Consider the following 16,886-nt stretch of genomic DNA (forward strand, 5'->3'; position numbering starts at 1 on the left):
ACGCCACTGATGCCACCCTGCTAGGTGCACCTGACACACATGTCCACCTGTCCCAGTAGCACGCTGACACCTGTCATCCTACAGCCATCTGAATACCCGTGCAAAGTCTGGGGTGGCAGGCCTATAGGCAGCCTCCTGATCTGCACCCAGCCCCCTAGGCAGCTGGGCTGAGGGGGGCTGTGCTGGCTCCCTGGGACAATCACCCAACTCTCCTCTGGGGATCAATAATTCACACACAAACTGCAGCTGCTCCACTGAGACACCAGCTGGCATGGCATGGCCTGGGGGTGGGGCAGGGCCCAAAGACATGATCACAAGCAGGTGGGACCCCCCTCCCCGCCCCAGAGCTTACAGCAGCTCAACTGGATGCTTCCTTCTGCCCCCACAGGCCACCCTCAAGGGTGAGGCTCCCTGGTAGTGACATAAGAGGGTCAGGGTCCCAGACACCAAGGTGGCACCTTCCAGGGCAGTGGGACACAGGCCGGCATAGCCCCCCATCCCTCAGGCACATGATTCCCCAATTCCAGCCAAGCAGCACTTCTTGGATCTCTTCCAGTGGTCAGACTGCCTGGCACTCTCCACCAGTGGCCCATGGCAGGTGGCAGCAAGCCCAGATCACGGGTATTGTCCTGCCCTGACACTGCAAGTGCGGCTGGAGTGGGCAAGGAGGAGGACTGTCCACGGGGTGCCACCAAACTAGCCACGTGCCCCAAGTGGGTACCTACCCGGGCCAGGACTGTAGGGGGGTCCAGGGGCCCGGCCCCCTGCCGGAATCATGCTCTTCATCCACTTGGCTTCAGCCGGGTGGTTAAAGCGGAGGAAGGTGGACTGACCCAGGCACAACATGCAGCCTGCAGAGAAACCAAACACTCGGAAGGGCAGGCAGAGGTGAGGCAGCCCTCACCCCGCAGCACCAGCAGGCTCAGCCCAGGCTCCGAAGAGTCACCCCCACCTGCACTCAGCGGTATCCACTTGCTCCAAATCTGACTCCCCCCGTGCCGGAGGCCCCAGCCCAGCTCCACAGCACAGGGCCGAGGGGAAAGAGCTCTGGTTTGTAAGTCCTAGTCCTAAATTTCCTTCAGACTACCTGTGAGATCTTCAGGTAGTCACTTCACCTCCTTGAGTCTAGTTCTCTCATCAGAAAAATGAGGACAAAACCACTGACCTTGCAGAGTTAGAAAGACAGTGTATGCCAGTGCTCTGTAAGTGGAGAAGGCTCTCCAGAGAACACAGACACCCATGTGCCTCCCATCAAGATCCATCTATCTGCCACTTGGGTGGAAGGGTCAGTTTGAGAGGCAGCAACTTCCAGGATCACAAAAAAGCTCTGAGATAGGGGACAGGGAAACACCATGGATCAGGCAGATGCCCCTGCGGGGACCAGAATTCGCTTCCTTAAGAGAGCTGCCACCCTTTCTGACAGCCGGGAGCGACTGCTACCCTCCTTCTCCTTCTGTCAAAGCGCTCTCTGGCCTGACATCGTCCTGCTCCTTGGTCTCCCCTGGAATGCAGCCAAGCCTAGGCCAGTGGGCCCAGCCTCAACCAAGCACATTCCTAGGCAGTAGACACAAGCCCAGTCCTGCCCATGAAGTGTGAGTGCATGGAGGGGGGAGGGCATGTGGGAGCCAGAAAATGTAGCCAGGGGCACCGGGAGTGTGCACGGTGACAGGTGTGCCCACCGCGCCTAAGCCTGTCTGGCAGAACTCCTCCTCCCGGCCACACCAGGTGCTAGAGGGCTTCTGCAAAGATGCTCTGCTGGGAGAAGCCAGAGACCTGGTGCTCTACCACCCACTCTTCCAATTTGTCCATGCCCTTGGCCCCTGGCCCCAGGCTCCTCTCTACCCTATCTGGTGCCACTTGGCACCCCAAGCTTCATGCCAGTCTGAGCTAAGACTGGCAGGGAAGTCTACATTCCTGGACGCTGAGACAGTTCAGCTCAGGCAGGCCACAAGGGCATGGGGCATCCCAGGCCACGTGGGTACCTTGGCCTCCCACTGAGGTGCTCAGGAGCCTGTTGGGGGGCCCTGGGCATTGCCACGGATCGGGGGCCAGCAGGCCGAGAAGCCCATAGCAGACAACATAGTAGACAAAACCACCCACTTCTCTGGCAAACCCACGGGCCCTCCCAGGCAGGCACCAACAATTCTAAAGGCTGATGGGTGGTTAGGAAAGGAGGGAGCCTTCCCTGCCAAGCCACCAATCAGAGGCGCTGATCACAGAGTACTCATAACCGGAATAAATAAGAGCCAGCCACACTGTCCACCTAATTACAGCCACAGCTGTTTCAGAAAGAACCCTGCATTCCCCGCCCCCTCCTTTCAGCCATTTAACAAGCTAATTAATGATGAGTTTGCAGGGTCTAGACAGACCCACTCAACCCTAGGTTGATGGGGGGCAGGGGGGGGGGGCGGGGCAGATCAGGAGCCTGACCACATAGTCCAGACTGGGAAGGAGGTGGGGAGTCTGGGTGGATTCCAGCCCATCAGTGCCAGGCCCACCCAAGGAGGCTGTGGGCACCTACGGACCCCGGCCCTGGCCCCTGTAGCTGTGAGTTCCCTGCCCCTCACCCTCCTCTATACAAGGGGTGTGGCTATGCTGCCTCTGGGGCTATAAATAGGTGATACCAGGCAGCAGAGCTGGGTCTGTATTAATAGAGCGGGCAGGAGGGCAGCGGGACTGACTGCAGCTCAGCTCCTGCCCAAATCAACTTTCTATTTGCACTCAGGGGCCCCAGGCATGGCCCCAACTCTGGTCCCATGCCCCCAGGGGCCTGGAAAGCCTATTTCTGGGAAGAAACCTCCTCTCTGCCCACTCCTGCCCCACACCTCCAAAGGTCAGCCCACTCACGAAACCCAAGAACCCCTTCTCATCCAGGCAAAGTTGTGTTTGTGCCCCTCCTCCCCAAAGGGGCTCAGGGCCCAGCTGTGTGCAGGTGGGTGCACATCTGGAGGGAAAAAAACAAACGGGGCAAAAGAGAGGGTGGATCCTATCTCTGAGAGATGCAGGGGGGAAACACTACACACAAACACACTCTCATCCCGGCTCACACACATACACACTCAGAAACACACAGACAGATATAGGCAGACAGCCTCACACTCAGAGCGACAGTCACTGCCCTGCTGGCCACACAAATAGAATGAACTGGCCAAAAGGCGGCTGGGGCGAAGGGAAGATGGGAGGAGGGGCCTTGGCTCCTTCCATCCGAGACCCCTCTGAGCCGTAACACAGGCTCCGCTCATCCTAACCAGGACCCCTCAACCCCGTAGAGAGGCAGGTCCCACGGAGGGGACCATCTAGTGCTGGGGAAAATGAAGTCTGCCCCGCTGAGGAGTGGCCCCGAGCCCAGGCGCCCCACTTAGATATGTTCAGGGCTCACACACACGATCGAGCCTCACGGCCTCAAGCTCCCAAGCGGGGCCAGGGACCCGATCCCCCTCCTCGCACGCTTCCCCACCCCCTCCACGCCCCTCCCAGCCCGAGCTGCTCCGCGCCCGGCTGCCGGGGCTGCGGCCGCCGGGGGCTGAGGACTCACCACCGAATCCGGACCTCCGGACCGCTCGCCCCTGCTAGCTCGAGCCTTCCAGGTCCCCGGCCCGCCCCGGGCCTTTGAAGAGGCGGGCCGACCTCCCGCGCCGCCGGCTCCGGCCTCGGAGCAGCGAGCGGCGAGGCAGCGAGCAGCCACCAATGCCCGGGGAGGGGCGGGCCGGCCACTGGCGGCGGGGGAAGGGAGCCCGGGAGGGAGGGACAAAGGAGAGGAGGAGGGGAAGAGGAAGTGATGGAGGAGAGGAGAGGAGAGGAGAGGAGAGGGGAGCGGGATGGAGAGGGCGGGGCGGGGCGGGGCGGGGCGGGGGAGATGCGGGTAGGAAGCCAGCTCAGAAGTCCTGAGCCCGGGTCAGGAGTAGAAGTGGGGCAAGGAGGAAAGGTTCCAGGGAGATGACAGAGAGAAGGAAAGGTGAGAGGTAGATACAAAGGCCAGAGGGTGAAGAGCCAGGAGGCAGAAGTGAGGGGAATTGGGGTCTCACTGAGACCCCTCTGTGGCCAGAAGCCACCAGAGGCCTAGGAGGGGGCCGGCCCAGCCCCTGGCTGGTCACTTTGGGCCAGCCACACCCTCTGGCCTCGGGTTCCTTATCAACAGAGTGAGGAGGCTGAGGTTAAGCTCTGACAGTCCATGGCTCCATATATTAGAGAGAAGAGTGAAACTCCTGGGAATCCAGCTAAGTCACTGGGTCCAGCTCTGGCCCTCAGTCTGCCACCATGACAAGTGCAGGCCAAGGCAGTGCTGTGTGCAGTGTGCGCAGCACTGAGCCCGGCCCCTGTCTCCACCCTAAACACCTCCTCCTTTGCCCCCCTTACCCCCACCCTCCCAGCAGTTCACCTCGCCCCATGACCCACACTGGACCAAGGCACGGCCTCTTCCAAGCCAGCCCACTTCCCTGGGGCTCCAGAAGCCAACCCACCTCCTTCCAACCACAACCACCAGTCGTGCTAGCCCCGCAAAGAGCTCTTTCACCCCAAGGAGGTACCCTTCCCATCTGGAAACACAGTGCCAGCCGCCTCTGGAGCCCCCAGGACCAGGCTGAGGTTCTGGGCCAGGCAAGTACCTACCACCCAGCCTGGGTCCCAGAAAGTTCCTCTCATTCCAGGGACTGGCCTCTGGACACCAGAACCTTAAGGGACACACTGTGTTCTCTCAGACGTCTTCTGTATGCTCAGAGCTCACATAGCCCCACACACTTTCTCCCAGGTACACACCAACACCTGCTCAGTCACACAGACACCACTCGGCTGTGCATACTCTGAGTCACACAGACACCCCAGTTAAACACGTCCTGTCTCTCACACACATTTATTCTCAAACATACCACCCCTCAGGCACCAGCCCCTCTCTTGGTTATACCCTCACTCAGGCACAGATAGCCTTTCACTCAATCCCCAGAGAGACTCTGAAGTCAAAAGTCAACCTCCTTAGAGAAACAGTCAAACAATTTTTCCGCCCTCACTGAACTCCTACCCACCCAGCCATACTACACACACACACACACACACACACATGCACACGCACGCACGCGCGCGCGCGCGCGCGCGCTCACACACTCACATACAGCTTACTCCCCTTCTGAAGGAAAAAGGAAAACCATATAGGGTCAAATGCAAAATAGGGGGAGGGTTTAAAAAAAAAAAATCTCCTCAGGAAATGTGATGCATCAGTCTGGAAACTGTGACGGCCGCAGCTGGACAGACCCAGAGACACAGAGGAGACCGCCAGGGAGAAATGGGGCAGGAGGCAGACACAAAGAAGTGGGGAGCTAGGAGCACTTGCTTTTTCTCTCCTTCCTTTGAGCTTTATTAGTCAAGATCTTTATCAGTCTTATAACAGAGGACAGTTGGAGGCGTCACTCCCATTTTACAGAAGGAATAACTGACAGCTGGGTGGAAGAGGAAGAGGCTCAGTGTCCTGGATCCCAGAGGGAGGCAGCTGGATAACTCAGGAATCCTGGCTCACCAGCCACATTCCAGGGAGCCTCCCCTGCTGGCCCTCAGAGAAGCCCCTGCCCACCAAGGAGGCGCCTGGGGAGTGAAGGAGACTCCAACGAAGGGCTGGCAGTGAATGCTGGGAGAGGATGAGGACCTTCTGTCTAGACAGCCTGGTCCCTGAGCTTCATGGCTTTCCGGGCCCTTCCCTACTTGGTCCCCTCCCAGATCTTTCATGTGGTCTGGCGATGTGGTCTCGGGGCGGGACAGCCTAGACCCAGATATGATATTCCTCCTCATTTCCTTGGTCCTCTTCCTAGCTCCACCTCTTGTTCTGTAGAGAGAGGGCAGCGTGGGATGTCCCAGGATACCCGGGGATAGGACTGAAAGCAGGATCTTCCTGGCCCCCATGTCCATAGCTCTAGCTAAAGGTTGGCATCTGTTTTCTGCCTGCTTCCCCCCACCCCCTGGCCAGGCATATTCCTGCTGGAAGAGCCTGTCACTGCCACCCTGCTCGTGATGACGTGTGCCTCTCCAATTGCCTATGGCTGGGCCCAGTGCCCAGAATGATGCATTCAAAGCCCGGCCCGGCCAGAGAGGGCTCCTTGTTACTTCTAGGGTAGCCCTCTGTTTTTCAAAGAGGGGGGTCCCCCCTACAAGGCTGGATCGGGGAAACAAGACAGGGAAAATGATCCTCTTGCATATATGCCCACAGATAGGCACGTGGCCAGTGAGTTCTCATATCCTCACAGGCGCACACACGGACACTTCGTTACCATCAGCCCTGAGTTCACCCCTGCCCCCAACTTGAACACTCTGATCCATAAACACAAGGAAAGACACAAACACAAAGATACACAAGCCCAGAGGCACAAACACATCCGGAGATACGTAAACACACTCCAGTTACACAGACACATAGAGATAGCACATGCACCCCCGAGCCACCCAGTTTCCAGGGAAACGCGCTCCCAAGAATGTCCGGAGTGGGGCCAGGCAGGGCTGGGCTTGGTGCCTTGCTCCAGAGATGAGACAAGGAAACCCTCAGCTCCTGGAGCCCAGGGGAGGGGTAGTGCTGGGGAGAAGAACACCCGTTCCTTTGTGCCTCTGCCTACCCCTCCCCAGGCTGCCAAGCTTCTGAGACAGGCGAGCCTAGACAAGGCAGCTATGGGGGTGGAAGGGAGTGAAAGCGAAGGGGGTTTAGGGTCAGGAGAGAGTGGGAGGGTACATGGTTGGCAGGGTGGGCTTTTGGCTGGGCAAGAGTTGGGGGTCACTTGGGCCACAGGAAATGCCTAAGAATTCCATCTTGGCCCAGGCCCTCCCTCTTCTCAGGGAGCTAAATGCTGCCCTGGGAAGACCAGGCAAGAGAGGCCTACAGAGCATCGGTTCCTCCACCCTGCTCACAACGCACAGGGGAAGAAAATTCTTGCTCATGAACGTGAGGGATTTGGGGCTGGGCTCCTTCTCCAGCCTTCTTTGAACTCTGCCTCTGCCTCTCCTTGCTGTTCTACTATCTCACTTCCACGTACCCAAATCTTGGGGAAGATGCTCTCTTTGAGATGGAAGAGTACGGTCAGGAGCCAGATGGCATCACAGCCAAAGCCTCAATTTATGGGGGTTCCTCCTCTTATCTGGAGTCAGAGAAGCCCTGGAGGAGATGAGGGCCTGCTTGCTGCTGCTCCTGGCAGACCTATCTCCCTGGAGTCAGTTTTCCCCCTGACACTCCCAAAGGCAGGAAGGTTGGGTCTCCTGGGTCAGCCCTGAAGGGAGAGACCCCAAGAGGTGTGAAGAGAAGGAGAGAGGGAAACAGTGGAGTGGGTGGGATTTCCACTGCAAAGGAGCTTCCAGCCATTAAGAGGTAAGAGTCCCAAGAAAACACTGCCAGGACATGGGTCCTCCTACTTAGATCCAGGCTTAGTCCAAAGCTCCATCCTCTACCCCCCAACCCAAATCCACTTTTGTCATCCCCCTAATATGGTGCTTCACTGTATACATTGATGTCCAGGGCAAACACACCTGGTTTATCAGAGTGCTACCTGGCCAACCCCTTACCTGCCTGGTCACCATAGTAACCGGAGGCCCAGTTTTTAGAGCTCCCTTACACAACGGAATGGTCTGTTGCTTTGGGAAACAGGGTGGTAACCATATTCATGACCCAAAAGCTACTGTCAACAGTGTTTTAACAGGAGTGAGTGTGTCCTCAGATTTTGCCATCAGATTTTGCCCTTGTCCCATCGCCATTGTCCTCAACAGCTCCCCAGCTTCAACAGCCTTTCAGAACAACTCCCTCTTGGCATCATGGAGCCATGTGCCACTTTCCCCTCGCTGCTGCTCCAACTGCTCTCCCCTAACGACTACGAGTGACCACTGCACCACTCCCCATGCCCTCTGAGAGCAGGAAGCAGGCCCTCTTCTCTCCCCACGGTAACAGAGTGGGGGCGACCAGAGAAAAGCAGGTTGAAGACAAGTCTGGATGCTGGAGGGGTTTCAAAATGCACCCGATCCAGATGCACCTGAGCACCCCACCCCCAACTTGGGCACTCAGGCGGTTACCATGGCAACCAACACAGCAGGCTTCCCCTGCACCTGTCATGCACAAGCTTTTAAACAGCTCCCTAGGTTCGGGGCTGTCAGAACTTACCCTGAGTGAGTCGGGTGGGCTGCCGGACCAGGAGCCCATCAATAGTGCAGGCATTGCCGCAGGGGTAGAGGGTGAGGGTGCCCCGCAGGTTCTCGATGTAGCAGTGCTCTGGAGCCAGGCCTGGACCCTGCAGTGAGATGTCCCTGGCTGCAGAGCCAATCACTGTCCTCCCTGAAAACGGGAGGCAAACTGAGTCAGAGGGGTAGTCCAGGCTGAGCTGGCAGAGAGGGGCAAGGAGGGCCACACTGGAAATCTACTGCCACCTCCTACTCCAGGGAGAATCACGGGCCACACCTTTGGGGCCCCTGAGCCTGGTCGAGACAGTAAGGGGTAGAAGCTCTTCTCAGACCCAGAGATGAAGGCCCGAAGGGCACAGTGGATCCACAGATAGAGTAGGGAAGGGGGACTTTTCTGCAGACCTTCCCTTTGTCCCCCCAGTCCTCCCTCCCTAAGACATTTTTCTCCTTCCCCATTCTCCCCCATCTTTTCCTCAAACTCTCTCAGCCTCCTTCTTTTCTCCCTCCCTTCTGCCACCTGCAACCCTTGCCCTCCCTCACTCCCCTCTCTTCAGTTCAACTCTCCCCGGGCTTCCGCAGGCACAGCCCCTCCCCCTGGCAGAGCCCCTGGGACCGGTATTTGGAGAATGTGGGGAATGTAGTATCACCCGGGCAACAAGTGCAACCTCGAGAGTAGAGAGGAAGGGCAGAAGCCGCAAGGTGGAAGGGGCTGTGCCAGGGCCTAACTAGGAGGTCTGCTCCCACTGCCATCTCTCCATCTCCACCAGCACCTTCTCCCATGTCAGGCACTGCCCTGGAGGGGGCCCCCTTTCTTCTTGGCCACAGTGGTTGCCAAGAGCCATGTGCTCTCCTGTTTCAGTGCTCTCCTCCTGATTTCTAAACTGATCTTTAATCCCAGTCATGGAGCCGGATTAGTCTGGGCAGGCAGAGACAAGGGAAGCAAACTGGTGGGGTAGGTGGCACGGCCTCCCATTTGGGGGAGGTGAACACTGCCAGCAGGTATCAAGAGGGCCCCAGCACATGCCAGGATCCCAGGGCAGGAATGTCTATGGGGATGGAGGGGTGGCAGGTCAGATGCCCCCCAGACTCACCTTCCTCCAGCGGCAGAAGAGTGATGGCCGTGCTGAGCCGCCCACTGCCCAGGCTCACCAGATGGGGTTTGTCCGTTTGCACTTTCAGCCCTTTGCCTGTTTCGATCAGGTCCAAGGGTCCTTTCTGCAGGTAGTGGAGGTGGGGGATGAGCATCATGAGACTCCTGGCCGGCACCTTACCACCCTAGTCCCCGTCCTCACACCAGCACTTGCTCTAGCACCTACGCTCTCCAAAGGGCTCTGACGGTGTAGTGCAAAATCTTGCACAGAGCAGTATTCCACTAAATTGTAATTAGATCTGAATCTAGGCCACTAACTCGTCCCACTGGATTTATCTCAAGTCTTGGTTTAACTGCCCCTTTTGTCTGTTAGGACAGAAACAGGAGAAAGGGGAGTGGGGAAGTGCTTGGTAAGAGGAGGGGCTACTGGTAGAGGGGACCGATCAAGACTTGTCCCTGTAGACCTGTCCCGTGGCAATCCACTTGGCCATTGTTTGCCCCTGTTAAACTAAATTACAAGAGAGGGCAGGGCCTGGATCGAGGAGAGAGATACAGCTCAGGGTCAATCTGTAAAACACTTCCTGACTTTCAAAGGGTATTTTCTGGGTGAACCAATTAACCTAATTCAGCTAAAGACTTAGCTGTTAATAGGCTTGGGACCTGGGGAAGAGCAGAGGTGGTACCGCTGTCATCCTTGGGCTGGGACCACAGGTAGGTAGAGGAGTCAGCACATCCTCACCAACAGCCCGCTTGCCCCGCCCCCAACCACACTCACCTGCACCATAGCTGGGGTCTTGCTTCCAGGGCCCACTTGGTTCCTATTGATAGTGTCCATTGTCCTGGGGCTCCAGAGCTCCTGCGGACACAGCAGAAAACAGGTGAGGTGGGGAGGCCAGGGTAGAAAAGGGCAAGGAGTAGGCTCTGTAGCAAGGTTCTCAGGGAAGGGGCAGGCCCGTGTCACCGTGGTTTCCAGCATGCTCCTGCTGAGGGAGGAGTCGAGGCAGCTCAGGAGCTTCCTGGGGGAAGGCGACGCCGCCTCTTCAGCTGTGGCGTGGATACCACACCACACCGGTCCTGGCCCTTGCCACACACAGGAAGCCCCAAAAGTCCTATAGGGCCCAACGTGTACTGCTGTACTTTCTTGCCTCTGACACCCAGGACTCAGGCCTTGGCAGCTGAGGACCCTCACACAACTGGAGCCGTAAGCAGGGTGGGGGAAATCTACCTTAGCGGGAGAAGCAAGTCCAAGGAAGCCCCTCCAGGGACACTGGTAGACAGGGGGCCCCAGGTGGGTGGCAGGGCTGAGCAGGAGCTCCCTCCCACAGCCTTTCCCTCTCCTTCTTCTCCCTTTGTCTCTTTTCCCAGGGGTCTCAGAAGGATGTTTTCTTAAAGGAGACACACGGGAAAAACACAACTATTCCTGCCATCTCTTTGTCTCAATTCCTGCACCCTCTCTTCCCCAGAAAGCAATCTTACCCCCAAACAGTCAGCAAAAAAATAGAAACCCTCCATGGTGACTAGTACTGGGAATATAGGACTCTGGGGATCTTCACCTGATTTGGTGCTGTAGGAAGCTGAGGTCCTTAGAACCAGAGGTAAAATACTGATAGATTCCAGAGCCAGAACCTGAACTCTTCCTCACTCATCGCTTTCTCCCTGGCTCACAGTTTTGGTACCTGCAAACTCTGAGGAAGGACCTCTGTGTACTAATATGTACCTACATGCCCATCCTTGGCCAACTCGCTAAGGCTCGTCTGCTGCTGAACAATGTTTCTGGGGAAGTTGAAAAGAGTGTAACTGAATGTAGGGAGGGAGACGTAGGAAAGCAGGGTGCCCCTCCACTTTCTCTTCCAGCCATCTTCCAAGGGACTTGGAGAAGAAGTCGGGGGAGGAGCCAGCATTCCAAGTAATGTCTGACCCTGGCAGTGGGGCCCAAAGGCCTTAGCCATAGTTACTAATTTTACCCTCCCGGCTTCCACCCTTCCGGACCTGGACTGCATCGTCTCCGTCACCATTTCCACCCAAGCTGGCGGAAGAGAGGCTGGAACAGGGCCTGGGGCCCGCCCCAAGTCTGCCTGGGAAGAGGGAAGGCAAAGGCCATTAACTTACACCAAAGCTCAAGGTGGCCTGGCACCTCCCCAGGAGACCCGGCCAGGGGGAAGAATTTCCAGGGACAGAGACTGCTGTACTCAGGGAAATCCCTCAGCATTCTCTGAGGGAGGAGAGGCAAGAGAGTGGGTTGGGGATGGAGAGTTTCTATAAAAGAGGGGGTAAGAAAAACAAAACGATAAACAATGGTGAAGGAAAGGCATCATCACTTAGTGGAAAGAGCTTTAGACTGGGGTACAAGAGCCTTAAATTTTATTTTATTTTATTTTATTTTTTAGAACCTTAAATTTTAATCCTGACTTTATTATTTATTAGCTGAGAGATCTTGGACAAGTTACTTAACTTCTCTGAGTGTCAGATCATTCTCTATAAAACTGGAATAATGATTTAAAGAAAAAACACCCACTACTTGCCTGGGGCTAGGGGTGGAATGGGGAGTGACTATAAATGGGCAGATTTGAGGGGGGTGATAGAAATGTTCTAAAACTTACTTGTGATGACGGTTGCACAGGTCTGTAAATATACTAAAAATCACTGAATGTACATTGAAATTAAGTGAATTTTATGGTATGAACATCATACCTCAATAAAACTGTTAGGTTTTTGTTTTTTTTAAAGATGATTGTCTGGAGATTCAGGTATTACATGAAATGACACTCTGTGAAGTGCAAAGCACTATAAACATGCCAGTTATCAGTATGAGCTTCATGATCTTGAACAAGTCACTTCACCTATCTGGGCTTCAGTTTCTTCACCTGTCAAGTTGTCATTATCACTCTGTGAGGTGGCAGTAGGTGTGCTCTTTTATTTACACCAAGGATTTCAAGTGCAGATAAAGATTGTAAAGGAATGAGGTTGATGGGGAACAAGAGTGATTGGAGGGGAGGAGAGAAGGGAATAAGGAGGTGAAAGAAGAAGGAGAGATAAGGAGAGAGGTGTAGGGAGAGACAGAGAAGATAAGAAAAGATGTAGAGATTGGGAGGCGCGGGGCTGTGGCCCCAGCTCCGAAACCTAATCCAGGTGAAGTGGAAAGGTACACCAGACCGGCGCGTCCCAGCACGTGGGCGGCGCTCTGACCCAGGGGCTGCGCAGCGGCCGGGAGAGCAGCCACGGGGTGGGGGGCGTGGGGGACGGGTCGGGGCGGGGGCGCCTTCTCCTCCCACCCCACCCCCCTGGCCGGGAGTGCCAAGCGGGCTGCTCCGGGGCGCCTCCCACCGGCCGACCTGCTCCCGTCCCACCGGGCTGCCCACTACCCGGGGCTGTAATTACCCAGCCCGCTCGCCCAGCCCGGCCTCCGCGGCCGCTCTGGGAAACCCCGCCCCGCCCGCTGCCAAAAAAAGGCCCCTGCGGTGCGAGTCCAGCTCTCGGGGAGGAGGGACTGGGGGAAGCGCCGCGGTCAGCCTCGGCTCTCAGTAGCCCTCCTGCACCGCGAGCAGAGATGCCCAAGCTCTTCCTCGGGGTCAGGGTGGCAGAGGCCTGGGTGTCTGGAGGGCCCCTTGTGGGGCGACGCCGGGGCTCCGGCAGGTGACCCCGCTCCGGCCCCTCCGGCCTCTCGGCCCAGCGCGAACGCCCGGGCATCCAGGCCACGGGGGATCAGCAGCCCTACCCGGTCCCCAGCTCTCTGCGCCTCGTGGGGCGCCCAGAGTCACCGCTTCGGGGGTCTCGGCGCCTTAGCCAGGGCGGTGGGGGCCCAGGGAGCGGCCGGAAAGGTCTGGAACCGACAGGCACTGGAGGAAGTCCAGACTCCAAATTAGGCACCAGAAGAAAGGTCCGAGGCCGGCCCCGGAGCGAAAGCGGTCCCGGCGGGGCCCCCGCACGGGTGCTTCCGCTCCGGCCTCACCTGTGGCCCCGGCGGCCAGCCCAGGCCTCGTCTCGGGCGTCGCATGGCTGTGGCCCGAGGCCTCCGGGGCAGAGCTGGGATCCTCTCGACCCGCTGCCACCGCCTTCGCCCGTCCGGCGCACATCCGCCCTCGAGGAAGGGCCGCCGGCGGAGGAAGGAGCCGGGAAGGGAAGGAAACTGAGGCTGGGAGCTCAGCGGGCGGGGCGCCGGAGCCGGGCGAGGGCGGGGGAGGGCGTGGGGGAAAGCCAGGGACGGAGGGAACTTCGGGAGAAGGAAAACGAGGGGTCTGCGGAGGGACGGGGCGGGTGGGAAGACGAAGGGATTTGGAGGGAAATAAGAAAGAGGGAGACTGAGGGATGAGGGAAAAGGAGGGCTGGGGAGGGAAGACTGAGGGCAGAGGATGGGGAGGAGGGGAAGGAGGTGGGAAACCGGATAGAGTCCAGGGGACGCAGAGGTGGGGGGAGACGGGGACGGAAAGGTAGAGGGACTGGGGGACGAAGGAGATGGGGGAGACTGGGGACAGAGAAGTCCTCAAGGAAAGGGGGTGACGGACCGGGGGAGCAGTCGAAGGTACCCAGGGCCGTGGAGGGGGAGACCGGGGGTGTGGTGGGAGGCGGGGCCCTGGAGTAAAAGAGGGGGCCGGAGGGCAGGCCGGGGGACCCAGGAGTGGGGAGAGACCGTAGGCGGGCAGCCGGGGCTGGAGGAGGCGGCGGGACAAGGCGAGAGTGTAGTTCGGGGGTGTGATTTTACTTGTGTGCGGGGTGGAGGTGGGGTGCCGGAAAAGGGCAGCTCTCCGAGGCCGGGGAGGCCGGGGGACTGAGTTGGGTTTCCGCACGGAGGGCTCCCTGCTGCCCCTCGCCGCCCTCCCCAGGGCCGCCAGGTGGGACAAGGCCGCAGTGTTGGGCCGCCTGCCGGGCCGCCCCGCCCGCCGCTGACGCCGGACAAGCGGCCTTTCTTTGGCCAGGCGGGGAGAAGGGGCCGCTTGTTTGCCCGGCGGGGGAAAGGGGCGGCCCCCAGACACCGCCGGCTCCCCGCGGGCGGCGGCGGGAGGGGGGCCGCGTGTGCAGCATTTGTGTGTGTGGGGGGGGGGTGCGTGTGTAACAGTCGGCCTGTGTGAGGACTGAGTGCGTGATGGGTGTGTGTGAACGGCGGGGCCGCGTGTGTCGGGGTGCGTGGCCCGGGGAAGGGCGTGAGCCGCAGGTGTGAATGTGGGCTTCCTGGGAGGGCTGCGGGTGCTTGGCCTGTGTGTGGAGTCCTAGGTGTGCGCTGGGTCCCACACTTGTCACGGCGGAGAGAGACGCAGCTGTCCGCGTGGCGTGTGCGGTGGGAAGGGTGCGTGGGTGATGCCGGGTGGGGCGCCGAGTGTGTCTGCGCGTGGGATGCCTGACGTGGTGGGGAGGTTGGCTTTGTGTGTGACCGGTTCGATGAGTCAGACTCCGGGACGGCTGAGCTAACGGGCCCAGTATGCAGCCCCGCCCCGGCGCCCTGGGTCCCCCGTCGGACCTCTCGGTCTCCCGGCCCAGGCTCCCCTCTTGCCCGCCTCGGCGGAAGCGTCCGCGGGCGCCTCGGCCAACCAGCTGCCCCAGACCCCCGCCGCCCCCGGCCGCCCGCGCTTCCGTATCCCGGAGGAGCCCGGAGGACCTGGCTCAGCCCCGGCACCAGGGAACTCCGCAAGGGATTCGAATCTGGACCGTGCGGGCGTGGCAAGAGCGGAGACTCACTGCCCCCAGCTTCCCCCCTCTGGCCTCCCAGACCCCTAAAGACGCGGGGCCTTGGAGAGGGCCGGGGAAGCCTCAGATGTGCCACCCATCTCCTGAACACACGCAAGAGTCCCTCCCGGACACCACTGCTTCCAAGCCGGACTCCGCAGCCCCTTCCTGTCCGCCAAGGCGGCCCGGCCCGGGACTGGAGCTGAGATGCCCCGGGAGACACCTCCGCTCCTGGTGCAGGGCTCTCAGTCCTTCTGTCGGCGAGAGAGGGGAGGTGTGGGGAGCAGGCGGACGAGACCCCGCGAGTGTCACCCAGACGTCTGGGTGCCCGAAGGAGGGTCTTGGGACGAGGATCCGCGTTCCCCCCGGGGGGGAGAGCGCAAGGGCCCCCTCTGGCGGCGGCGCGGGCGGCGGCTCGGGAGGGCAGGAGCAAGCAGCTCTCGGGAAAGCAGCGGAGCCCACTCCGCACAAAGCCTCTCGCGCCCCCACGCACTCACCTGTGGACCCCCTCCTCCCCTACCGGTTTCTTCCTGGCTCTTCCAGCCCAGAGCTGATCTGAGGGCTCTCTCCAGGTCCCTGGGACTTCCTCTTATCCAGTCCCAGCCGCGCAGCGAGCAGGACCCGCACGCGTAGTGGGGGAGAGCGTTCTTACCTCGGGGGGAAAGGGGGACACTGGTTCCTTCGCCTGGCTCGGCCGCCGCGGCCCCAGGCTCAGAAGGACACTCTTGCTTTTCCCTGGGAGCCCGCTGAGTAGGAGGAGAGCGAGTGGGTCCCGCCTCCCTACCCCACCCCCCCGCTAGTCCCCGCCCCCGTCCCCCGTCCCGTCCGCCAGGCCAGCCGGAGGAGACGCCCTTGTGGGACCGGAGCCCAAGATCCCCCCACCCACCCTTTCCCATAGCAGCACCCCCCCCCCCCCCCGGCCTGCACAGCGCCCGCTTTGTTCATCTCTCTGCAGCTGGGCTCTCCACTACCACCACCACGTACACACCCCTATCCCCACTCACCCTCCCCTTCGGGCTCTCCTAGACCACCCTCCACCCCTAGGCTTTAAGGCTCTTCTGAGAAGGTGTTTTTGACAGTTTTTCTCTAAACAACCCCCCCACCTTTTTTTTCCTCACTTTAGATGCCTGAATCCTCCATGAGCTCCCAATGAACTTCATGGTCGCAGCCCTACAACATAGTCTCATCACCTCCAAATATCTGCTGAGGGCACCCAGGTCTACTCTCTGTTGCCCCTTCTCCTCATCCTACTCCAAGCCCCTCCACCATGACGACCTGTAAGTGGGGTGGATAACTCTGCATATAGGGTGTCACAGATTTTCCTAAGGATACGTATAAGAAGGCACGGTACAGTGCCATGCAAACTGTAAAGCAAAGGAAAGCTGAATGGAATTATCGTCTTACCCCGTGTAGCTCCACCCTCACCACAACCTGCAGGATTACACTTGGGAGACAAGCTGTAGGTTTACTGTTGAGCACACCATCCTACAGCAGTCTGGGTCTCTGTAGGAGCGAGCGAGGGGTTAATAAGGAAGAAGAGGGGGGCACCGAAAACCTAAGGTGACGCCTAGAAACTGAGCCTGGTTGAAAGTCATTCTCCCCACCCGAAATCCAAGCTGACAGAGGATTCTTACCTTGCAAAGCCAGCTCTCGCCCCAGGAGACTGACAGGGGAGGCCCTAGGGAGCTGAACGCAGCTAGACTGGACCTCTTTAACCAGCACTGGAGGGACCCCTGAGACTCTTCCTCCCTGAAGGAGAGGAAGGAGAAATCCCCCAAGGCTGGCATAAATTCCAGTGAGGGAAGGATAGCAGAAAATAATTTGTCCTCTTTGGGATGGACAAATCTTGCTCTGATTCAGTGACTTTAGTGTGTACCCTCCCTGCCTAACCCAGGAACAGCAGAAGGTTGAACTGCAGGAATCTTTGGTCACTCATTGACAGGGCCAGCATTAGCAGGGGGACCCCCCACGTCTGGAGGCTGGAGCTGACCGGACTAGAAGCAGG

The 16,886-nt window shown here is 59.0% G+C and overlaps 1 protein-coding gene across 12 annotated transcripts in view; it reads right to left on the bottom strand.

Moving 5' to 3' along the window:
- PHLDB1 (pleckstrin homology like domain family B member 1) overlaps positions 1-16,556 on the bottom strand; it is a 46,310-nt gene extending 29,754 nt beyond the window's left edge. Inside the window, exons 1-5 of one of the 12 annotated variants that reach the window (XM_029207787.1) lie at positions 16,516-16,556; positions 9,999-10,079; positions 9,225-9,348; positions 8,117-8,287; positions 726-851 (exon numbers count right to left, since the gene is read on the bottom strand). In XM_029207787.1, the coding sequence (XP_029063620.1) occupies positions 726-851; positions 8,117-8,287; positions 9,225-9,348; positions 9,999-10,058 (481 nt within the window). In that variant the 5' untranslated portion in view covers positions 10,059-10,079; positions 16,516-16,556. Of the gene's footprint in view, positions 1-725; positions 852-3,535; positions 3,681-8,116; positions 8,288-9,224; positions 9,352-9,998; positions 10,278-13,172; positions 13,267-15,378; positions 15,633-16,515 lie in introns of those variants that run through there. The other 11 variants (XM_029207786.1, XM_029207792.1, XM_029207789.1 and 8 more) reach the window with 11 other exon arrangements.
- Between the last annotated feature and the right edge of the window lie 330 nt (positions 16,557-16,886).

This window comes from Monodon monoceros, unplaced genomic scaffold, assembly GCF_005190385.1.
Source record: "Monodon monoceros isolate NGI ecotype Baffin Bay Population unplaced genomic scaffold, NGI_Narwhal_1 Super_Scaffold_7, whole genome shotgun sequence".
Classification (NCBI taxonomy): domain Eukaryota; kingdom Metazoa; phylum Chordata; class Mammalia; order Artiodactyla; family Monodontidae; genus Monodon; species Monodon monoceros.